Source organism: Pinus tabuliformis, chromosome 3_2 (assembly GCF_031772625.1).
Source record: "Pinus tabuliformis cultivar Carrire ecotype Pingquan chromosome 3_2, CPIR1, whole genome shotgun sequence".
Taxonomy (NCBI): Eukaryota; Viridiplantae; Streptophyta; class Pinopsida; order Pinales; family Pinaceae; genus Pinus; species Pinus tabuliformis.
This window is the reverse complement of record NC_142302.1, coordinates 1,020,116,649-1,020,142,675: the sequence shown is the minus strand read 5'-3', so window position 1 is coordinate 1,020,142,675 and position 26,027 is coordinate 1,020,116,649. Positions and strand designations below refer to the sequence as shown.

Sequence of the window (26,027 nt, the reverse complement as noted above, 5' to 3'; positions counted from 1 at the left end):
ACTCAGAAGTGCTCTTGCGATCCTCCACACTGCCTGCCCAATCAACATTCGAATAATCATGCAGCTTTACATTTCCGGCAGTGTATCTCAATCCATGAGAGATAGTGCCCAAAGATATCTCAGAAGATTCTTGGCACCAATCCAGTGAGGCTCAACCATATATGAGCTCATCATGCTAATTGCAAAACATATATCCGGACGGGAATTCACCAAGAACATCAATGCTAGTATGAGTTTGTGAAACTCAGAGGCATTTCCCAAATCAGGTCCGGTATCCCTACCACATAACTTCTGAAAGTTAAGCTCCATTGAGGTAGTCGCGGGCTTGCTGTTCACCATTCCAAATCCGGAATCCAACTCCCTCTTACTTCTGCAAATGAGAGGGTCTGCACCTGTCAAAAATAGGTCGTCCTCAGAAGGTGCCGGTATGAGAGGTCTATCATCCACAACCTTCGAGCAATGGTTTGGATCAACTTCACTCCTCGTGAATCTCAGCTTCATCAGACAGCTATCAATCCTCTCATACTACGGTCGGGGAGTTTTGCATCAAGCCATAGAGGGCTTTCTTCCACCTGCATACATGAGATTCCCGATCATGAATCTCAAATCCCTTGTTGTTCCAAATCTGTGGACCTGCTATAGGTCGGGAATGGTCCCCTTGTAAGATTTTCCTTTGGTACATCTTAGACATGTACCTTCATGCTCTTTTTGAATTCAGTCATCTTTGTCACCATCTGACTCACATCGGGTAGGGCCCCATAAAGTAGATCCCCAGTGCTATAGATGAGATGTGTCAACTGACATGGTCCCTGATGGACCATCGTGCAACTTGATACAAATTTCCAACCCTAAACCCATGAGTAAAGGCATTTTTGAAAATTTCATTTTCAAACACGTACCTTTCCATCGATGAATGCCACCCTGAAACCTTTGACTTCCATTGCCGAAATGGACACCAAGTTCTTCTTGCGATCAGGTACATAAAGAGATTCTCATAAATGAATCGAGTTACCCTCATTCAATTGAGGGGTAACATTCCCTATACCCTTTCTGAGATAGGTGGCATTGACTCCAAGTATAATCCCACGATTGTTTCCATCTCTACCAAATTAGAGAGAGCACCCTTCTATTCGATGAAGTGCCTTGAAGCACTACAATCAATGAGCTAGATTCCCAAAGAGTCTGGAGGTGAGGGCCAATATAAGATAATGTTACTTTATCTTACCAAAGACAACATTTGATTCTTCATACCTGGAGTTCCTTGCTTTCTTTGAAGAGTCCGCTGTTTCCTTAATGACCTGCATTACCTGTCATTCTTCTGATCATTGAAGATGTCCCTGGAATAATTGTTATCATCATCAAGTGATGTGTCCCAACTATTTGGACACTCCTTCACAGAATGACTGAACTTATTACAAACAAGGTATCTGCCTTTTCTTCCACCCTTAGTTCCCGACTTCCCATTGAAGTGATATTTAGGTAGGCCATTAGAAGCTTCCACTGCGCCACTCTGATAATATTCTCTGCTTCAACTTCACCCTTGATGAATTTGAAGAGGGATGAGGAATCCATTGATCCTTTTGTCCTTTCCCAACTGTCTTCGGTGATTGCTCTTTCACTCTTGCTTAGGCTTTGTCTTCACCTCACCTTAGATACCATGTTAATTTTAGGCATGTTCTATGCTTAGAGCAATTTATTTCAATTTTTACAGTTAGCTCAATATATTTTCCAGATTAGCAATCACATTGGTATTAAAGTAAATTGCAGATAGAACATAAACATAAATTGCAGAAGACAAGCCAAGACAAGAGGACACAAGATGTGGCGCTAGCTAGGGACAAATCCCAATGTGGGGAAATCCTTGATCAATTCTTCTTATATGTTCTTCAATAGTTCAATAGATAGAGAGAGAGAGGGAGATAATACATTTACGACAAAAGTCAACACTTTGACTTATCTAAATAAGAGCATAGATCATTTCTAAGAAGATGATACATGAAATCAGTTGAAGACATGCTGCTTCAACTGATTCTCCAAGGTCACTCCACCTATCATTGTGTTGCATCTCGTCATCATGCTGCACCTCACTATGCTACACCATGCTGCACCCATCATTACAATGCTGGACCTCATGACCATGCTGTACACATCATAAAGCTGCACCTATGCTGCACTGCTGTCCCATGTGCCATTGTTGCACCATGTTGCCATAGCTGTCCCATGTGCCATACTGCACCTTGCTACTGTCCATTGCGTTTGCAACACCAAGCTTTTGTTGTTGTCCCATTGTAGCCTTTGCTGCCATGTCATAGCTACTGCCCCAATTTTGCCTTTGTTGCCATATCTTAGCTGCTGTCTCAATTGTGCCTTTGCTGCCATGTCTTAGCTGCTGTCCCAATTGTGCCTTTGCTACACCATGTTAGTCGTCCATTGCTGCTCCTATGAGTGCTTGATGTCCCACTGTTTGCTGCACAAGCTCCATGCCTAGCTGCCCCATTTATCTTAGCATATCTTGTTGTCCCATTTACTATGCAACTGTCCCTTGCCACTGCTGCCTAGATATATTGCTGTAGCTGTTGTCCCTAACAACCATACTATACCTTGCTGCTATCCCATGTGTCTTAGCAGCACCATGTAGCCCAGCTGTCCCATTTACTAGCACTGTTGTCTTGGGCATGTTTGAGCCCTCAAACTCTCCTCAAATAATGATCGCTTTTGGCCCCATTAGGCCTGCTGCTAGGGCACCTTATGGTTGCAGCTAGGGCATCATTGGCATGTTTAGGACAACACCTATCTTAATCTTAACACAGTTAGGATACCCTTGAGATAACATAGGTTAGGGCTGCCTTCTTGGATGCATTAGGGTTGCCTTTAGGACAACGTTTAGGGCTGCCTTTAGGACTGTGTTAGGGCAGCCTTTAGGATTGCGTTAGGGCAGCCTTTAGGTCTGCAGTGCTCCCTTTCAGCGACATTAGGCCTGCTACTAGGGCACCTTATGCTTGTAGCTAGAGCATCATTGGTATGTTTAGGACAACATCTATCTTCATCTTAACACGGTTAGGATACCCTTGAGATAGCGTAGGTTAGCGCTGCCTTCTTGGATGTGATAGGGCTGCCTTTAGGACAATGTTTAACACTACCTTTAGGACTGTTTTAGGGCAGCCTTTAGGTCTTTGTTAGGTCAACCTTTAGGTCTGCGTTAGGGTAGCCTTTAGGTCTGCGTTAGGGACTTCCCTTTGACAACGTCTAAGGCTTCCATTGACAAGCTATAGAAACCTGCGTAGAGCCTTCCTTTTGACTGCGTCTAGGGCTAGGGCATCTCCTCTAGGGTGGCTCCCTTAGTCTTCTTTCATCCAACGTCTAGGGCTTCCACTCCTAGATTTCTCTTCCACTAAAACCCAAGACAAGTGGAGAGAAATCAAGATAGAAGTGTGTGTGAAATGACTCTCAAGTGATCTCCTTTTATACTAAAACGTTGAAAACATGTGGGGTTTATTTGGTTGCTGGCCGACCTTGATGAATTGTCTTATAACACAAATAAATTCATAACTCCATGAATATTTATTGGAATCAGAAGATCTTTAGATCAGTCCTACACCTCTCGATGAGAGGGATCCAAAAAAAATGTCAGCTACCATAAATAAGATGACCCACACGGAGTTTGGCCCTAGTTGCCAATTTTAACAAAGTCCCATTTGTAATAGACCCTCACACTATCCATTTCTGTGACACAAATATAATCCAACAGACCAAACAATTTTTAATAAAATAACCTAACCAAATAGTTAGGATTATTCCCAAATCACTTTTACATAGACTCGATCTAGAACATTAGGACTCGCCTAAGATCCTAGCGACAAAATCCATTCCAGCTTTGGGGTAAGACTGGAGGGGAAAACTCTGCTGACCATCCGAGAATGGATCAGTGAGACAAAAAACCTCCCAGAATGGAGATTGTCACTAGAAAGATAAGTTTACCTAGGTTGTTACATACATGACACAGTTTTGCTGAGATTATTTACATCATATACATGCAGAATGGGTTTACATTATAACATGATGATCAAGCTAATGATGATAACTGGATGACACAAACACATCGATCAGGCAATATCCCTTTTTGCCAAAAAGGGGTTGTACTGCTTTGGGGTTGTTGACACAGAGTGCTCAACAGATACCATCACCCCCTTGCGAATTTAACCACTCGTCAAGTTTGTCTGGATCTATTTGGTAGTAATTCTCTGCCCCCAACCCCGCTGGACCATGACTTACTTCTGTCCTCCTGCTTCCTCCACTTCTGCCAAACCTTCAGCTTCTTTTGTTTCTTACAGTTTCACCAACCTTTAAACTTTCCTTGTTCTCTATTATATATTCTTGATACCCCTTGTTCGCTCGCTTGATCTTTCGGCTTCCTCTGCGCTCGCTCTTCGCCTTCCTCTGTCTCTTCGAATTCACCAATACTCGAAGGACGCATTCATTCAGAAGAGAGGCCAAATTACAAAAATGTTGCATATTAAAACTATATCAGAGAGGCCCTTTTTAATATTCATACGATAGACATTAATTGTTCATGGAAATCACATTACAAGAGAGGTTATACCCATATTGAAGATCTTATGTGCCATGTCCTTCCTTTAATCGCAATGGCAGCTTCCGAAGGTCTTTTACAAGTCGTGCCCATAACATACTCTGTCCTCCGATATCAACATCATCAATCTTCATATATCAACATAGTTAAAAACATATAATGGGTGGTCCCACCTGCCACATCATCACCTTAATCGCAATCGCGGTTTACCATCGTTACATTTCTTGCTTCTTCTGATAACTCAATTGGGTCCACTTAGTCCCAAGTCTTATCGGATTAATTCTCCACCGTTGATCTCATCTTTAATCCGACGGTTGTTGATCCATCCGATCAACAAACTCAATCGCCGATCCTCCACCGTTTGATCAAGGCGCGCTTGATCCAATGGTTCATAACGATATTGGACAGGGAACTTGCGCGACGCTTAACCGCCTTTTCGGAGCCGATAAAGATTATAAATCCTTGATCTATAAAAGTTCAGGTCCGTTCTTGAGATTAATGTCCGATTATTTTGTGACCCGATATTCATTGGATATACGAGGTCATCAAATCTACGGCCTGCAAGTCTTCAACTAGCACACGGGTTAACAACAGGCTTAACCCCCACCGTTGACTGTGACGTAACATTCAAAATGAGATCGACGACTAGGATTTAGTGCAGGCCTTTAGCCACGTACACTCCTACCCTCGCTCTTCCGATAGCTGTACTCTTTGTTTTCTTCTTTACTTTCTCTGATGACTACGTACACTCTTCACTCTTCCTTCGATGATGTGTTCCTCATTTTGGCTCTTTCCTCGTTGCGTGTTCCTCTTTGGTCCTTCCGATATTTCATGCGATATCTCTGATATGGTTCTTACTCTTGGCACATGCGATAGATCTGCTTTGTCTTGGCTTGTCGCTCCTATGGCTTCTCTTCACTCCTACCCCCTATAACTTCCGATACTGCTCTGATAGCTCTTCTCTGCTCTGATAGCTCCTATGACTTCCGATCATCATTTAGTATCCTAGAATATTGCCATATTGACATTAATGACAATCTAGATTTGGAAAAATAGATGATTTCGATGTGGGAACCTCTAGCGAACATGATTGTGCAATTACGCCTCGTTTTTCTTTCTTTAGAAGCTTTATCATTCCGTTAGCGCTGATTATCTTTCCCGATTTCCCGGTGATACCCCTTAATTCAACTTCCTTTCCTTCCGAGGAAAATTTCATGAAAAGTTCTTGAAAATTAAAGGCTATTGTACCCAAGGATTGTAGCCATTGGACTCCTAGTACAACATCAACACCACCCATTGGAATGGAAAGCATTGGGCTATTTAATACATATTCTCCCATGGATAGCTTGATATTATGGCACTTTCCAGAGCAATTTATGGTTCCTCCACATGCAACCATCACTTGACACTCTGGTGCTAGATATAGGAAGCAATTCAATTCCTTGGCTATCTTACAATGAATAAAATTATGGGTACTGCCCGAATCAATCAACACTATTATCTTTTTCTTCTTGATATGTCCTTCTATTTTGATAGTTTGAGGAGTGGTAATTCCGGCTAAAGCATTACAAGATATGAATTCATTTCTTCTTTCTCGATGTGATCTTTCACTTCTTGAACCTTTTTCTTCTTGATATGTCCTTCTATCTTGAGAGTTTGAGGAGTGGTAGTTCTTGCCAATGCTTTACAAGATATGGTTGGATTCATTTCTTCTTTCTCTGGGGTTGGTTCCTGGTGTATATCCTCTTCTTTTGATGTTTCTTAATCCTTTTCTTTCTCCTCTTCACAATCTATGTAAAATAATTTTTCTCAGCACACTTATGACCTTTAGTGTATTTGCTATCACAAATGTAACAAAGCCCTTTTTCTTTCTTTTCTTCCAATTATTGTGGTGTAAACATTATAGGTTGTGGAAGGCTAGAAGCAAAAACACTTCCATATTTATAGTTGTGAGTGTGAGATTCCTTGTTTCCATAATTCTGCTTTCAATTTTTTGGCCAACCTGAATGCCTTCTCTAATGAATCAGGTTCCCAAAGACGAACCTCATGTTGAATGTTATCCTTTAAAGTCCCTATGAAGACACCAATCCTTTGCTTCTTTGGAATATCATTTACCCTTATATCCAATTTTTGAAAGTCCTCAATGTGCTATGCCATTGAAACCTTTTTTTGGGACTTATCAATTGGCTAAAGAAGGTGTTTCTCTTTGTATCCTCATAATGTGATATCATTTACTCTGTGAAAATTGACCACGTGACAAGTATTTTACGAGAACAAAGGCCTTCATATCATAAAAATTGATTTGTTCTAAATATAAATATGCAATACGTACCTTTTGTAACAGTTGCACCTCATGTACATCAAAATATTGCTCCATCTATAGTATCCAGTTTACTAGATCCTTGCCTTCAAACTTCCACATATCGCTTTTTCTTGTTTTTAGTAGCTCGATCTTGAAATGACTGTAACTCTGTAATTTCAGATCTTTAAGTTCTGAAATTTCTGTGATAGGCCTATGAGTCCTCTTTCTAGCCCCGCAAGTTTGATCGCAGTTGGATTCCCGAAGAAAGAGTTATGTCCAATCTCGTGTGATGGCCTAATTATAGACTGGTTCAGTAGAGCGAACTTTTACGACATGCCACGTGTCACTGTTTCGACCTTAGGTTCTGAAAATGATACCCAACAAAGTACAACCCGTCTTCTTTCTGTCACTTCTTATGAAATTTGAATCAGATGCTCAGAGAGAGTTTATGACGATTTTCCCAAGGTCACCTGTTTGGGGTGTAATTCGGGAGCCTGCAAAAAACCCTAAATGTCTCGGACCATATCTCTGAAAATATAGCAAAACAAGATTTGAAATTCGAGTCCGAGCTTCACCAAGATTTTGGCTCAAATGGGTTTTAATTGAAGAAATGAAAACTTCGTAGAAAAAAAATTAGAGTGAAAATTCCACTATGACTTGTTTGAAATGGAATTCTGGAGCTTACAAAAACCCTAACTTCCTCAGATCATTTCTCCGAAAACATAGCGAGACAAGATTTGAAATTCAGACTTGAGCTTCAGTGAGATTTCGGCTCAAATGGGTTTTTTTAGCTTCTGAAGACTGAAACGTCGTAGAAAAAAGTTATAGCGAAAATTCCACGATACCCTGTTTAGAGCAGCGAAACCCTAGAATCCAAAGCTCTGATACCAAATGTTATGAAACTAGCTCACAAAAAGATAGAAAAGATAGATAAACGCCTTCAAAATAAGTCTCTTCGAGGGGGAAACCTCCTTTACATTACACAAATGAACAATTTTTGGATGATACAAATGACAAGACCTCCTTTCTATATATAGGAGACTAAGGGTCATAATATAATCAGAGCCGACATAACAATAATAATGTAAGGGCACAACAATAACAATAGTGGGCTTCTATGGGGCACAATAATAACAATATGGGTACTACATGGGCACAACAATATAATAAGGGGGTTGCACTAATAACAATAAGGGGTTGCAATAGTAGTATAGGGACCTAACACCAAGCCTCCATTTATACTTTTCTTGTTGATGAATCAACGATCGAAATTAAGTCTCTAATCAACGACGAAGATTAAATTAGACTTGATTCTCATCTCTTAAAAGCTTCTCACCCATATTTTCATTAATACCCATTAATATTTTTATTTTCCTAAGTTTAGACTTAGGAACCCCATTAAAAAGTATTAATTATTTTAATAAAATATAATCCAGGTGGAATTTCACCAAACGATTTTTGGGGAGATCTCATGTGTTCTAGCCCGTTCACAAAATTTTAGAGCTAGAGCACATCCGATGCTACCCAAAAAAACTAACACTCCCTCTTAGCGAGGAAAGTGCTCTAGCAACAATGTCCACCTGCATGCCGCTCTGTTTCTGAAGCACCTCCTTTTTGCACTGCTGCTTCCACCAACACTACGTTGCTGCTGCTACTGTACTGCTGCCCATGACGCTAACACTGCCACTACTGCATCCGTACTACAACTCCCTCTCAAATGTTGCATCTGTTATGCTACCAGCACTGCCACTGCTTACATTGCATCTGTACTGCAACTCAGTTGCTGAGAGAAGCCACTGAAAAACATCCAGGATTTGCTGAACTTAACTGTGTTCAACATAATACAATGAATGTTGGAATTTGACTACTGTTGATTCTGACCCTCTGAATCTTTCTGCGCTGCTGCTGACTCCTGCATTACACAGCTGCCAACCTTGATCTACGTTGATCAGTCTATGGTCCCCAGCTACTGCATCTGTCCTGCATCTGTCCTCCAAACACTCCATTGCATCATCTGACACTAAGTCCATCTCACTACTGCTGAATCTTGGGCTCCCATAGCAAGGAATTGATCCAAGAGGTGGACTCCTCAAGGATCTTGCCCACATGTATTCCTTCTGAGTACAACTCAATATTGCCCCATCTCCCTCTTGGAGATGCATGGGCACTCATGGCAAATTCATCCTCGTCAATCTTTGCTAAAGCAACGTTAGGATCATGTTTCTCATCCTTGCCCTTTTTCTTCAAAGGACACTAGGATGCATAGTGGTCCATCTCACCACAACTGAAACATTTCACCTTCGAAATGTCCTCCTTTCGCTTTGGCTTCTGCTATCCCTTCGATGCTAGAGCTACGTTCTCATCCTCCTCCTTCGTCTTTGTGCCACTCCCACTGCTGCCACTGAGGTTGACCTTCACTAGGTCCCTCCTTAACTCCTTCTGTTGAAGAGTCGCCCACATCTCCTCCCATGAAGGTAGTTTTTCTCTACCCAATATGCTTTGGACGAAAACTTGCCATTCATCTGAGACTCCATTCAGGGCTATCCTCACCATAGTGGTTGGTTGAGGAGTGGACCCCACTACAGCAAGCTGGTCCCCAGTGTCCTGAAGACACTGAAGATAGAGGTTCACCCCTTCTCCTTTCTGCATCAACGTCCGCCACAACTTCTGCTCCAAATACATCTTCCGTTGTTCGGAAGAGCCTTCATACAGAGAAAGCAAGGCTTTTCACATCTCTCGGGCTGTATCCTTGGCCTGCAAGTGTGAGACCACATGATCTTGAACTCCATCGGGAATGAGCCTCTTTGCCTTCCCCTGCTCGACCTTGTACTTCTTCTTTTGATCGTTGTCAGCAGGAACATCTACAATACTTTTGACGTAGGCCTCAAGATCATATTCCTCCAGAACATCTAAGATTCTAGTCTTCCATATGACATAGTTGGAAGCACCTTCCAACCTGTCCTGATCTCTGAGCCCATGCGATGCCATCTCACCCAACTGTTGAACTGACTCCTCTAGTCACTACTTAGCACTACTCAGCTACTCAGCAAGTGAGAAATTCGAACTTTCTGGCGAAAAGTTCTTTGAGGAGAAAATTCCCCTTCTACGTGTCTTCGTTCTTTTCCAGCAGATTTCTGCCCCGGCAGAAACTGCGCCCTTCAAGCACTATGCTGAGGCTCTGCGTCACTCCCTCTGCCTCTGCAAACTCACGAACTAGAAATCGTACCTCTCTGTCATCTCACTCAGAGAGAGATTTCCTCAGATCTACTTCCTGGCAAGGACTGCGCAATCCCTTCAAGGGGATTTGAATTGCTGCCAAGTGCAACTTTTGGCCTCACTGCTCAACACTGGATATACTCTTCCTGTTTCAAAATCAACCCTCTGATACCATGTGAAAATTCCTAGACTTTAGGAACACCTACTGTAGCAAATCTGAATTTATTTCATCTACTTGATTTTTTAACATACATTAACCAAGTTATTCTTCTAAATACTGAAATAAATTACTTCTGCAACCTACACTAATTAAATGTTTGATCTCATGAAACAGAAAACATAGCAAAGAAAAAAAATACATAGGACACACTTATTTTTGGACGCAGTAGTCCCCGAAAAAACCCAATGTAGAAAAACTGGTGCAACAGCTCTGAGGGTTTTATTATTATGCAGGAGAAATATCTGAATACAAATCTAGGATGCTCATCTAGCAATCCTTTACAGAGAAAATACTGGCGGAAAATCTGAGTGAGTTTTACCTCACTTCACCCGGCAGAATTTCGGTTGATCTGGCACAAGACTAGCTAACCCCGACTATTTCTGTGTCACCTCTTCTGTCCTCTACATCAACTTTACCGGCTGTTTCGGTAGTTCTGGCTGTTCCCAACAATTCTGGCTTCTGCCCTCTGCGTCAGCTTTCCCGGCTGTTCCGACAGTTCCCAGCAGTTCCGCCTATTCCCAATAGTTCCGGCTTTTGCCCTCTGCGTCAGCTTTCCTGGTTGTTCTGGCAGTTCCTGACAATTCTAGCTATTCCTGGTAGTTTCGACTTCTGCCCTCTGCGTCAGCTTTCCTGGTTGTTTTGGCAGTTCCGACGGTTCCTGGCAGTTCCGATTTCTGCGTGACAAACAACTTTTCTGCGTTGCTGGCTCTCTTTGCCTCTTTGTCTGTATTCTCCGGAAAGTCTTCTCCCAGATTCTCATTGCCCCTCTGCTGCAGAAAGATCACTTAATTCGAAATCCTTAGCAAACCCTGCCCTAGGAATCGAATTCTTGATCAATTCGTTTTCTCCATGTGTCTTCTCTAACTGACCCCAAGCCTCCATTTATACTTTTTCTATTGATGAATCAATGGCTGAGATTAAGTCTCTAACCAACGGCTAAGATTAAATTAGACTTGATCCTCGTCTCTTAGAAGCTTCTCACCCATATTTTCATTAATACTCATTTATATTTTTATTTTCTTAAGTTTAGACTTAGGAGCCCTATTAAAAATATTAATTATTTTAATAAAATATAATCCGGGTGGAATTTCACCAAACAATTTCTGGGTCTTGGAGATCTCATATGTTCTAGCCCCTCCACAAAATTTCAGAGCTAGAGCACATACGATGCTAACCAAAAAAACTAACAAGTATATGTTGCAATATCTGCTTTTAAGGCTGCAAATGGATCTTTATGGTCAAGCCCTCTACCTTTGTAGATTTTTGAAATTTGCAGCGCAAAATAGCATGCTTTAATTCTGATGTGGTTTCCATTTATGATATTTTAAACCAAATGAATTGTTTATTTGAGTCTTCCTTTTCTAACTGAATGAGACGACCTTCTTTCTCCCTCACTAAAACCATGATACCCCCGTGCCCTTTACCATTCCTTGCTACCTTGTTCCACACTGCCATCTTCCAGTATCCTTCAAACAAAGGTGTCTTGCACCCTTCATGCTCATGTGTTTCTATGAGACAAATTATGTCTCTATCTTCTGCAATAGGCCCTACCCAGGTCCTCATCTCTATGGGTAACCTCGGCAGTTCTAACAAACTAATCTTAAGGAAACCTGGGTATGACTTGATTGCTATCTATTTTGACATGCAAGACTCACATTTGAGTCTTTATCCCTGCTTTCCCATACTGACCTTGCTTCCTGATTTCCTGTTGAAGAGTCTGTTGCCTCTTCTTTATTACCATCTTGCTGCTCTGTTTTGGAAGGAGGTCCAAATCGCGCCATCACAACTTTACCTTTATAAATCCATGTTCTCTTGCCTTCTTCTCTTGCTGCCCTAACCTTTAACATTTCCTCCCTTCTTTCCTCATGTTGTCTTACAGTTAAATATTCTTCTAGAAAAAAGCGAGAACCCCTCAAGAGATGCTTCTTGCTTAGAATGATATATTTATCACGCAAGCTAGGCATGATGACTTTTATGGGCCTGGCTCTCTCATCGTTAAACTTACCCACCCTCCATGCTTGGCATATTTGTCCTTGCCATAGCAACTTGTCTTTCAAGAAGTCTCTTGCAAGGTCAAGAGTACATTCATTTTTCCCATAGTCTTTCACCCCTTTAATAATTATGTTTGCTGCTCTATTTTGTCTTTCCTTGCCTTCTCTATCTTGCATGTTGTCAACCCGAATGTTTGTTTCTCCTTCCTTATTAGCAGAATTGCTAATAACTTGAGCCCAAGTTTTGGAAACTTTGGTGGAATCTCCTTTCCTTTCTTCTCTTGCTTTCTCTTCATGGTTGTCTATTTGGGCAATCGTTTTCCCTTTATCCTGGGATGATTTCACATTCACCACCTCTGTACTTTCCACTACAAATTTCTTTATGTTTTGCACATCTGCCTTCATGCGTTGTCATTCTGTCTTCCCTATCAGGAGAGCTTCCTGTAGCAATGCCACTTGTTCTTTCAAAACTTTATTGTTTTTTGCTAAAGCCTTGTTCTCAACTGTTATTATATGAATTTTATGATCTTTTTCCTACTCTTTAGCTTCTAAAACCTCGAACCTTTGTTTTGCATTTAACAATTATTTCACATAAAGATCAGATGACCAGGTGAGAAGTGTGGATGTGGGAGTATAGAAGGCACAATCATTAATGACTTTTCTTCTAGACTTCTTGTTGCCACATGCTTGTAGAGGGGACTTGTTTGAGTGCTTATTGTGAAGGGCTCAAGTACTTTCCCATTGAGACCAATTTTTCCTTCTTTGGTCCTAGTTTAGTTGGGCTAGTCTTCGTTTTAAAATTGCTTGATATTGTTTAGCATTGACCCAATCCCACTTCCCAGCGTTGGCAGATGAGGCAATTTTCACTTGTCCTAAATCATTTGTCTCCACAGGTTCTGAAATTTCTTGTCCCGTTGTCATGTTTGAGTGCATTTGTCGTCCAACTTGTTCCGAGAAAGATGTAGGTCCAACCTATTCCTCACTGCTTGCCTGTAGAAATCGGTCTCTGCCCTGCTCCTCACTGCTGCTGTCTGAACCCCGCTGCCCTTGTCTGCTATTCGCTATCCCCTTTCTGCTATGCTATTCGCTGCTGCTGTTGCTATCCGCTGTAGGATTGCCTGCGACTACACAACACCCTAGAGACACACTCTCGCACTCTGTGGCTGTGACTACTCTCGGCTGTGAAATACACCTGCATACCCGTTGGAGTGACAAACTGTCAATCTTCGATATCAAAAGGTTCACGAATTTGCAACGCTCAAAATCCGCCCCCATTGCTCTGATTTGTTTTGCAGAACGCTGAGCCCAGCAAGTGGTTAAATGTGAAGAGAATATCAAACGATTATAGCGTGAAGAATGGAGGAAGAATAATCGTAACCTTTTTGGTATAATTTTTGTACTAACCCTTTTGGTGTGGCTCCTTGGTATCTATAGTGTTCTTCAAAATTAAACCTGCAAGTTTATGTCTCTGAACACGCTTTTCAGTGTTTGCAAGTTTATGTCTTTGATGCTGGCCCTATCTCTCGATGCGGTACGAATAAATAATAAATGCATATTTAAATATATATTGAATGAGAGATAAGTTTATATTTAAATAGTAAATAAGAGATGAGTTTATAATAGGATTCGTGTGATTGTGTTTATAGCCTGAACTAATCAAATTGGTTAATAAATATATATTTAAATAGTGAATGAGGGATTAATTTATGATATGATGCATTGTGATTGTGTGCTTATAGCATGAACTAATCAAATTGGTCAATAGATCATTTCTTTTAGATATGATGCATTCCTTCCTTTCTTATTAATTATTGTTTAGTGATGTTTATATATATTTTTTCATTAGAGAATCTCAAGAGTCCAAATCAAACCTCTTCTTTTCAACGATGACCTCCATTCTTGTTCAGGAAAGCTACAGATAACGGGTTATACTATTCAAATTTGAGGAGTGGTTTTTCCCTTGACTTGACAAGTGGCGGTGGTTATGCGACCTCCTTTCAATTTAGTTTAGTTTAGTTTTTTTTTCCAAATTTGATATGGAAGATGCGTCTGAGAATGATGGTAGTGTCTTTGGTACGATGGTTTACGTAGAACCATTGTGGCTGCGTGAAGCGAACAAAGTTCCTTCTACAGATTAATTACTCCAAAAGACTTGGAATATCAAGATATCCATGAGGATACAAATATTATATATATTAAATGTATGAATAAGAATAAGAATGATTACAATGAGAACGAGATGCCTGTTTATATACCAAGCAAGTGTCTCTTCATGGAGAGTCATGTCTCATTTAGACATGACTCTTTAGCCTAATTACTAATTAACTAATAATTATTTATGGTTATTATCATTTACATTATTTATATATATTTTATTCGTAACATTGCCTTCCTCAAAAAGCTTTGTCCTCAAAGCTTGTCGATGAAAAAGGCTTGATCTCTTTTTCAGCTTCGAATGTCTTTCTGTTTTGGAATAGTCATCTTCGTCGATACAAGTTGATATGATCTTCTAAGCGACAAACAAAACTGCCGCACTGAGAAGGGATCAAACCATCCGAGATTAATCTTCTGTGTAGTATTGTGATCATTGGAATTTTGTAACGACTTGTCAGTATAAGACGGGATTGATTGTATGTCATTATTCTTTGAAACATCAATTTGTTGTTTCTGGTCTGAATGGTCCCGATACATAGCTTGGTTGATTTGTCTAATCTTGTGATTCGGATGTCGATAGGGTACTTTTTTGGTTTGACTTTCCCTTATTGGGCATGTGGCAATTTTTATATTTTCTTCTGGCGAAGATGTTGTTGAGTTGGTTATGGAACATTCACTTGGGATGTTCATTGTTTGAACTGCAACATCTAAGTGTGTCGTTTCTTCAACTAACTTGTCTTCTTGAGTTGTCATATTCATTGGATCGGTATTCGTTGTTTTGTCGTCAACTTGAATTCCTACATTTGATGCTTCCTTATCGATAAGTTGTTGTACCTTGTTTTCTAATGACTTTTTATCCTTCTTAAGTTTCTTAATTTGTGTCAGTAATTTTTCACTATGGTTTTTAAATCGAGAAACTTCTTCATTTTTGTCAACAATGATTTTGTCAATTTCATTTTGCATATTTTGTAATACTTTTTTACCTTCTTGAGAAATTACTTTTGAAATATCTGATATATCTTCTGTCGTTACTGAATTTGGTTTCAGTGTAACACCTTGGAGTGTTATTTTCTTCTTCTTGTAAGAAAATGTTAAAAACTTTTTCTTCGTATTTAAGATGATAGATCCTACCGTTTCCAACCAGGGTGATCCCAAAATAATGTCACCTTGATTGTTCAATAGGGTTTGAACTGAGAATTGTGATACACATGTATAATCTTCAATGTTTAACTGTAAGTTGGCTATGTCATATATTTTATTGCGAAAAAAGTCTATTTTTTTCAGTTATATTTGACTCCGGGATCACTAATTGGTTTGCGATTTTAGGTGTTATATAATTCGCCTCTTCTGCCGGAGAAATAGAAATAATAACATCTTTTCCTGCGAGATTTGCTTTAATGCTAAATAATGCTTTACCGTCTCTGGGTAAGGTTTCTGGGAATCTTATGGCCTTCATTTTTGTATTAGACTCCATTTTTGCTTCTTGAATATTAAATACCCTTTAAATCACTTTTTTTTTAAATAAATCCCTTTTTCTATATATATTTTTCAAATATTCTCCTTTTTTTTCTTTTTCTTTTTAGTAATTTAATTAATTAAATATATATAGATTGTTGTTGTTGTTGTTTGTTTTTTTTTTTTTTAAACTTCAATAATTCACTTCACTTCAATAGTAATTCTTATAAATACCTTTAATTATTAAATGACCACCTTAATATTCTTCTTAATCACTTTATCTTATATAAAATAATTTCCTCATATAAAAAATGCCTCTTTTTTATTTATTATAGACCCTCTCTTTTTTAATTTTAAACTTTCTCCTTTTATATTTAAATAACTTCTTTCACTTTCTTCGCACTTTTATAAAGTGCTCACTTAGGCTTTTTACCACTTATACAAGGTAGCCCGCATATATGTTGTGCACACATTTTTATTTTATTTTTGATATGGGATTTGAGCCGATAATAAGTTGTGGATTAAATAATTTATATTATTCAATTATATAAATCATTAATTGATTAATGCTTTGATTAAATGTTATGTCACCATATCACCTTAATTGATTGATAGTTATACTATTAATAATTAAATTTCGTTGATAGGAAACCTGACGTGTCACTAATCGTTGCACCGTATCGATTATATCACTTATTACGTCGTCGTCCAGTCACAGCTTATCGGTCCTCCTTGGCGTGCGTTCTTCGTGTGCAGTCACGATTTCATGCAGCGGAAGGACTGAGGCACAATACTGTAGAGTAGAAAGAAGACGAGGGTAATGGTGGGAGCACGACGATGTCGGGCAATGGTTGTGTAGCGGCGGTAGCGACAGTGGTTGCAGATAGTCAATAGGAGGGACGGGTTGCGAGGGCGACGTGAGTTGGATGCAGTGGCTCAGTTTTTGTGGCGGAGTGTTGCAGGTTGTGTGGGCAGAGGCAGTCAACAGAACAGGAGCGGAGGGAGGTGATGGAAGGTGGCAGCGGACGGGGAAGGTCGGTCAGGGAGGAGTGGCAGCGGGGTCAGCGTGGAGCACGTGCTACAAGCAGAAACGTGTAGCGGCAGATTCGTTGTCTAATGGAGTTGTGGATGTTGGCGGTGGCCCCTTCGGTGGGCGTCGTCGTCTGATAGGTAATTTAATTTATATATATATATATTTTTGTTTTCTTTGATTTTTTTTATTATTAATTATAATTTTTTTTAAATATGGCCAAAGGCCTTTGACGAATCAGCGATGGAGAAAATCTCAAATTGCAAGGAAACGCTTGAATTGCAACAACAATAAATTCTGACGAAGAGTCGATGGCTAAGGGCCTGGATCGAAGAGCGTGGCTTTGTGCAGTGGTGAAGCAGCCAGAGGATCGACTCTGTAATACCAATGAAGCGAACAGAGTTCTTTCTACAAATTAATTACTCCAAAAGACTTGGAATATAAAGATATCCATGAGGATACAAATATTATATATATTAAATGTATGAATAAGAATAAGAATGATTACAATGAGAATGAGATGCTTGCTTATATACCAAGCAAGTGTCTCTTCATGGAGAGTCATGTCTCATTTAGACATGACTCTTCAGCCTAATTACTAATTAACTAATAATTATTTATGGTTATTATCATTTACATTATTTTACATTATTTATATATATTTTATTCGTAACACTGCGTATAACATTATAATAGTAGGAACTCTTCCTTGATATAACGACGTATCCTTTCCTTTTGCAGCTGACCTGGTGACTCCTTTACCCAATCAATATGGTAGAAATGCTTGCTAGCTTCTTCCTCCTTGATGGCTCGAGTTCTACCTTTGGCAGTTGGCATATAAAAAAGGACAATAGATCCATGACCATGAGGTAGGTATGGTGGCTCCTCTTCAAACTCAGCCACGAGGATCACCACCACTATTATACGGTATTACAAAATGTGCTTGATTATTAAATGCTGGAATCCTAGAGAGGTTGAGATGGAGACACCCAATAACATAATATTCTATTAAGAAAATATTTGACACTTTTATTACATATCTAAGCTTTATGTTGTAACACCTGATAGCAGCATCTCTCAATTTTTTTTTGGTTTTATCGCTGCCAAAGTTCAAAGATTTACTATTCTAGCACGCTCTTTTGTGATGTTTACCATTGTTGCACCTTTACTGCTTCACTTCTTTTCTCCTATTTTATCTAGTTACCAATTCATGTAGTCTTACAAAACAGTTTTACAAAGAAGCAAGACAGTTTGCAAGAGATTGGTCGTAGCTTCTCTAATTGACAAGCCTTCAATATTTTCAGATTAGCCGGATGATAGAGGGCGGGGCTCATGGTCTTGCATATTGTAGTCCCGAAGGTCGCGTGCCTGGGAAACTACGAGAGCTAGAATTGACTGTTTGCTTGCAAGGTAGGTACTGTGAGGAGTCTCATGGTTGAAGTCTGCATATGTTTTATCACTTAAGCTGGATAATGCATTCACTATTGATATTAATCTGGAGAATTTGTGGCAGTTGGGGTTTGATTATATCAAATATTTCCATTGTTTACTGTCATTTGTAAAGCTTAATGGTGGTTATATTGTTGCAGCACAGTATGAGCCTGTGAAAGCGAACTGGACAACAGAACGCTGTGCTGTTTGTCGCTGGGTTGAAGATTGGGATTACAATAAAATGGTTATTTGTAATAGGTATTTTGCTCAATGTTTTTTCGCCCTTGCTTTGGTGGATTTGCAATTTATATTTAAACATTAAGTTACAGCCTTTGTTAGATTTAAATATTGAACATTGTTTAAATGATACAACTTTGTTCTTACATAATCATCTTAGAAACGAGATATCAAGAAGTAAACAATGACCTTAAACTTGCTCTAATTGACCTCCTCTACCGGTCTTCTAGTATCTACCTTTCATAAACTATGTAGTTGACTACTAAGACTGACTAATTGAACCAGTGATTACTATATTGGAGTTTTACTCGGGGGCTAATTACAATCTTTTCCGAAAGGCCTTTGTCTTTATTTTGAGTTTCTTCGTCATCTTCTTTGTTTGGCTCCTCCATACAGATTTCATCTGTCTGGTGATGCTTTTGGATTCTTTTGATCTTGAGTTTGACATGGGGATATTTAAAACAGCAGATTCTGGGAATGTTTTTGTTGTGTACATTTTGCTATATTCCAAGAGAATAGTTTTTTTGTTGTTGTAAATCTTTGGAATTACAAATTGATTACTTATGGACATATGCGATTTCAGATGTCAAATAGCAGTACACCAGGAATGCTATGGTGTGAGGAAACTGCAAAATTTTGCTTCATGGGTTTGCAGAGTATGTGAAACACCGGATATCAAGCGGGAGTGTTGTCTTTGTCCTGTAAAAGGTTTGGTGACTTACAATCTCTGTCAGAGTTATTATTATGGACTGTAAGCAGAGTTGAATTCTTATTGATTCTGACCAAATATTTGATTTTAGGTGGCGCTTTGAAGCCTACTACTACGGGTCAATTTTGGGTGCATGTGGCTTGTGCATGGTTTTCTCGTGAAGTATCATTTCTGAATGATGAAACTATGGAACCTGCGGATGGCATTTTAAACATACAATCAAAACGTTTTCTCCAGGTTGATGGTTGCTTCTTATTTAGGACAGAGTATTAAGAAATGAACTGAAATTTATATTAATGTCCACCAAAGATCAAATTAGGTCAAAGGGACTAGAGATTACATCTTTCAAGAGAAACACATGCTTCATATTTGCCATTTTGTCCAACATATATAATTTGGTGGCATGATCTGTATTTCATCATTTTTGTATGGCATCTAATTTTACTAACTAATAGCATATGCAATCAAGCATAAATATAGAAGACATCCAAGTTGTGTCACAAGAACTGTCAGCAAACAAGTTCATTTGAATCAATTATCATTGGTAGAGTTCCAAGATTCCGGTTTATTTGCTGCTATCATGAAATGAAATGGAATTATATTAATGTCAACAAATAACCATACATGGTTAATGGGACTATACAATTAATTATTAAATAAGACAAGTATTACAAAGACATACAATTATAACCCTAAATAACCCTAACTGTCTATAATGTTATCTTGAAGAGGAGAAGAATTATATGCATATGATTTGTATCACCTGTTATCTCACTAAAGTCAACCATGTTTTGGATTTCTAGGTCTGTGTGGTTTGTAAACAGATGCATGGAGCATGTATTCGGTGCTGTAAATGCGCGGTACAATATCATGCCATGTGTGCATCCAGGGCTGGGTATGCAATGGAGGTATGTTCACAAAGTTCATTGGTTTAAACCTTATGTTTGAAAAAATAGGGAATGGTTTAGGACTCTGTTCATTCTTCAGATTTAAGTGCTTATGATTCTTGTTTCTCTAAGATAAAAATGCCAAATGAGCTAGTTTAGTGTTCTAGATGATTACCAATGAAGCATAGACAAGGGTGTATCCATATATACAATTTTATTAATGGATGTGCTAGAATGTGTAACTAAGTGGCTATAAAGTTGAGCCATATCTAAGCCATTGCTGCATGTTCCATGTCATCCATCACATGTGGGACAACAATCCTGAAGAAAATTCATTGGGAAAATAAAACGAATTACCTCTCAAACTCTCAATTAAGATATAAAAGACCCAACCAAAAAGAGTGAAACCCTAAGGGGAACTTAGACTACCCACTGTCGCTTCAATGGTACTTTCCCTCTCTTTAGGCTGGGTTTCCTTTGGTACAAGGGTGAAATAGCTAAAGCAATTCAAGTCCTGGAAAAGGAAAATGATTGGAAAATTCTCGAGGATATAGCGAAATCTGATTTCTAATAAATTACAGATGTAAATTACAGATTTGGAAAACATACAATTTCATGAATGATTTTTAAGGTTTTAAGGTGACTGAAAGGGAGGGCAAGTGCCTAGAATCTAGAGTCAAGATTGGGCAAATGGAGTCCCATCTTTTCTAACAATTAATTAAGTGCATGCTACAGGAAGCCTAATATGGCTGTAAATTGATGCATAATTTTATTAAGGGAGGGTTCTACAAGAGATGTACTTTCAACTTCAAGTTTGCAACAAGGGTGTTTTTTACTAAGGAATTAAACCATGCGATAACTCTTAAGATGATAGACGCAATAAAATTACTTCCATTAACAAAACATTGAAGAAACTAGAGGAGGAAAGTTTACACCTAGTTTGTTTCCATTATGGTAAATATATTCTTGCTTTGTGGTCTTGTGAAATAGGCTCTTACATCTATAAACTCCAATGTTCCATCAAGACTCTGGGATGGGGGGTGTGGGTGCAGGAAGACGCAGAAGGGGGACGTGTGGGAGTACCCTCAAATTTTACTGAAATTTAGGAGGGATGGGGAGAAGTCGGGGTGTGTATATATAAATATATAAATATATATAATTCAAATTCATATTCAATAATGAAATTCAATAACGAAATAAATTGATCCATATTCATCATTCATCATTCATCATTCATCATTGTCAGGCTAGGATTAACTCCACATATCATATTGTTTTTTTGCATTAAGAGAGAATATGAATATATACAAGGAGAGGGAGAGCCTTGGGTTTCATCTCCCAGTGTCTCTTTGTCTTCTAACTTCCTTTATTTTTGCTATTTACAATATTTACATAAGTTTTGCTATTTCCATAGATCAGGTGTCAACATTCCCCCCTTTAATCTGAAGGGATGTTGGTGAGTCCAAACATCATTTTGAATCTTTCAAACTTTTCCCTTCCAAGCGCTTTGGTGAAGATGTTTGCAATCTGCTCATTTGTGGATCAATGCCGTAGGTGGATTGTTTTGGCCTCAACATGATGTCGAATTAGATGGTATTTTGTATTGATGTGCTTTGTTCGATCATGGAATTTTGGGTTCTTGGCCAACTTTATTGCAGAAGTGTTGTCAATCAAGAGAGGAGTTGAATGCACTTGTTTTTCCTGCAAATATTCTAGAATTTTCCTGAGCCACATAATTTCCTTTGTTGCTTCAACTGCTGCCACATATTCTGTCTCGGTTGTGGAATCCGTTGGCACTGATAGTTTGCGTGTCATCTAGGAGAAAATTCCTGATCCAAGGCTCACAACATAGCCTGAAGTAGATACCCCAATTTCTTTATCTCCATTGAAATCTGAATCAGAGTATCCAATCAAATTGAAGTCACCCACTTGTGTATACTTGAGTCCAAAGTCTTGAGTTCCATTGAAGTACTTTAGAACACTTTTTGCAGCAGACCAATGACCCTCACAAGGCTTTTGCATAAACTTGGAGAGGATTCCAATAATGAATGAAATGTCTGGTCTGATAGTAATCAGGTAGTTGAGACCAATGTTATCAGAACCGAATTGGTGATTGAATCGAAAAACTTTGTGGACCGGGAACCGGTAAAAAACCGGTTTACCAAAAACACATAAAATATTCATATTTAAAAAAAAACATATATATTCATGTGCATCCATATGAATCCAAACCATTTATACACAAATATGCAAAATTTTTCATTTATATAGCAAGTAATATGCATGAATTTTTTTTCATTTTTCATGCATATAACCAAAATAACACTTAGTGAAAAACATCGTTGAACCAAAAAACATCAAGCAGAAGGCTCTAAAAGGCCTTTATAGTCCAAAATAACATGATAGTATGATACTACAATCTACAATACTACATCTACAACCTACAAGTGCTAATTGTCAATGTTATTATCAGAATCATCATCCTAATTATCCTCCTCATCCTCATTTAAAGAATGAGTAGCATCCAAGTTTGCAATCATTGCTTATATTGGGATCTTTATCATCAATATAACCCTCTAAGTATTAAAATAAGATAGAAAAAAGGTAGCATGTCAAGTCAAGATTTTGTTTTAGTGATGGGTATATTTTTAGTAGAGTCATGATAGAGGAGTTCGATAACCATTGCCACTAACATCAAAGTACATAGAGGGATTGGTGCTCTTTATTAAATACTAGTTCCTTACTCTCGTACATAACAAAACCCAATAGAAATGTTGCAATCCCCGCAATCCTGATATCTTGAAAAATTGTTAAGTTTGCTGGATTTTGAGTGAAATCTAAAATTCTACTTTCTCTGTATGAAATCCAATGAGGTTGGAACCACTCTCAAACATCCTGAGTCATTTCATGGTAATGTTAAAAATTTAAGTAAAAGGATGGAAATGAAAGATTAAAGAGAATGTCACTTTTACTTATTATTTTCCTTCAGTGGATGTGAGCTTTAAGTTTTGTTCCATTGGAGTAGTCAAAGGATTGCACTCAACCATGCCAAATCTATTCAACAGATCTCCAATACTTCTTTTGAGAGAGGAATATAAATTTTGGATGTTGAGTTACTTCAATACCAAGATAGTAGTGAACATAACCCAAATCTGTCATTTCAAAACCTTTCCTGAGTTCTTTCTTTACGGATGCAATGTAGTTCTCATTGTTCCATGTCATCAGAAGATCATCTACATACACCATAAGATATGCAACTATTTTGCCAACTTTCTTGACAAATAAAGTTGCATCATCAAGATCATAATGTTTGAAATTAAGTTTCAGAAGATGCTCAGTCAACTTCTCATACTAGGCTCACGGTGCTTGCTTGAGGCCATACAAGGATTTTACAAGCTTGCATACTTTGTGTTCCTGACCCTTCACAACAAATCCTTTTGGTTGGGAGATAAAAACATTCTCTTTCAGATCTTCGTTCAAGAAAGTAGTTTTTACATCCATTTGTTGGACTTTCCAACTATTCTGAGCTGCTGAGGCAAAGAGTGTTTGGATGGTAGCCCATTTTGCTGTTTGGCAAAAGTCTCCTCTTAACCGACCCCTTCCTTCTGTGAAAGGTCGATGCGGTTGAGGAGGACACACTAGAGTAAGGAGTTTCTTTTGTAGATCGAGCTACCTTGTTGCATATGTAGAGCAGGGAGAAGAATTTGAGCCTAAAGGAAGCAGAGGTGAGAGGGGGATCAGTAGCAGGATTCTGGAGGAGTTTTCTAGTGCCGGAAGAGTCAGTTCTGTTGATTTGGGGTAGCATCAGATGTGCTCTAAGCCTCAAATTTTGCAGGGAGGCTTGGGCACATGTATTCCAAAGAACCCAGAAAGCGTTTTGGGAAATTCCACCCAGAAGTGATTTTATTAAAATAATTAATATTTTTAATGGGGTTCCTAAGTATAAACTTAGGAAAATTAAAATATTAATGGGTATTAATCTAATCATGGGTGAAACTTCTAGAAAAAGACACGGATCAAGCCAAAACGATCTGAGCCTTTGATTAAGATTTAATCTAGGCCATTGGTTGTCCAACAAAAAGATATAAGAAGGGGCTTGAGGGTCATTTGGAGGATACACCGAGAGATCAAGGAAATCGATTTTCTGAAGTGAGAAGTTTTCAGGAAGAAAAATCGATTGAAGAGATTTCTTGCAACAGAGTGGCAGTAAGAATCTGGAAGAAGGAATTTCCGTAGAGTTCGACGCAGAGTGAGGACAAAGAGACGTCCAGAGGAAAGCTAACGTTGTCCCACACAGCGCTGACATAGAGGCAACACAGTCAGTTGCTGGGGGCAGGGGTGTGAGTCTGGGAGGCAGAAGATCGATTTCTCAGCCAACAGAGGATTCGAAAGAGGGGAAGTGTAATACCTAGTAGGGGTGACGTAGAAACTGTCAGGAGTGACGCATTTCTGCGCAGAGGCCACACAGAGGGTGACGCAGAGCCTCTAGTTTAGCAAGATTAGTCATTGATTCTCCCAATGACAGGATGAGATCATTTCACCAGTCTTTTGTTCAATATTCTCTCTGTATTGGATTGCTAGTTGAGCATCCTAGAATTGTACTCAGATTTTCTCTTGCATAATAATCGAACCCTCAAAGTTGCTGCACTGGCTTTCTCGCATTGGGTTTTTTCGGTGACAATTGTCCAAAAATAACGGTGTCCTATGTGTTTGTATTTCCTTGCTTAGTTTCTATGTTTCAGAATCATATTTAATTTGGTGTAGGCTGCTTCAGTAGTTTACTTCAATGTTTCAAGAAGAAATCTGAAATAAGCTTGTAATGTAATTTACGATCTAGGTGAAGTAGATTCAGTTGGTTGCAGTGGGATTCCTGAGATTGTTAGATCTAGGAATTTTCACAAGTTGAAGGAGGTCTAAGTTATTCACAAAAATCTGTGCAGGGGCTTACACAAAGCCTCAAACGGGCAATTCAATTTAGCTAGAGAGGAAATCGATTCAGTTGTTGGAGGTCGAGATTTTCACTAGGAAGCTAAGTGAATCATCTCCAAAGGTGACAACAAGGAGGACATCATCATTAGAGGCAGATTCCGGGCAGTACGAGTTGGCCTGCGTAGAGGCCTGCATGAAGGTTTTCTGGAGCTAGTTTTGAGGTTCGTTTTGTTGTAGGATTGCCTGTGGAGGAAGGGAAAATTCCCTCAATAATTTTTCCAATATTTCTCTTAGAGAGGATTGCCAGTTTGGCATCCATTTTATTGTTCTTAGATTTGCTGTTGATGAATAATAATAAAACCCTCATCCGCACACCGGTTTTCCCACATTGGGTTTTTTTAGGGACATTTGTCCATAAATAACAACGTCAATTTTATTGTGTGTGTACTAGCATTTTCTCAGTTTCCAACATTTTATTTTCCGTAACGTTTTTATGGTGAAAATCGCAGTTGTGATTTTATTTGTTATTTGCTGTAGCAAATAAACTATACTTAATTTTAATAAGTTAGAAGGATAATTTCTAGTTGCTGCAATAAATTAAAATTTCACAGACACCACACATACATTGTTGGTGGTGGTTCAACATGCTGTTGATTTTGGGTAGCATCGGATGTGCACTAGCTCCAAAATTTTGTGGAGGGGCTAGAATACATGAGATCTTCAAGACCCAAAAATCCTTTGGAGAAATTCCACCCGGATGAGGAATTATTAAAATAATTAATATTTTTAATGGGTTCCTAAGTCTAAACATAGGAAAATAAAAATATTAATGGGTACTAATAAAGATAAGGGTGAGAAGCTTCTAAGAGATGAGGATC

General features: G+C 38.8%; 1 protein-coding gene across 2 annotated transcripts in view; it reads left to right on the top strand.

Annotated features, from left to right (window-relative positions):
- Window positions 1-26,027, top strand: part of LOC149184054 (histone-lysine N-methyltransferase ATX5-like) — a 280,597-nt gene that overhangs the window by 179,718 nt on the left and 74,852 nt on the right. For both annotated transcript variants that reach the window (XM_089417386.1, XM_089417387.1), the window contains 5 exons: window positions 18,261-18,366; window positions 18,546-18,645; window positions 19,208-19,332; window positions 19,425-19,570; window positions 20,137-20,241. In XM_089417386.1, the coding sequence (XP_089273512.1) occupies window positions 18,261-18,366; window positions 18,546-18,645; window positions 19,208-19,332; window positions 19,425-19,570; window positions 20,137-20,241 (582 nt within the window). The remainder of the gene's footprint in view (window positions 1-18,260; window positions 18,367-18,545; window positions 18,646-19,207; window positions 19,333-19,424; window positions 19,571-20,136; window positions 20,242-26,027) is intronic.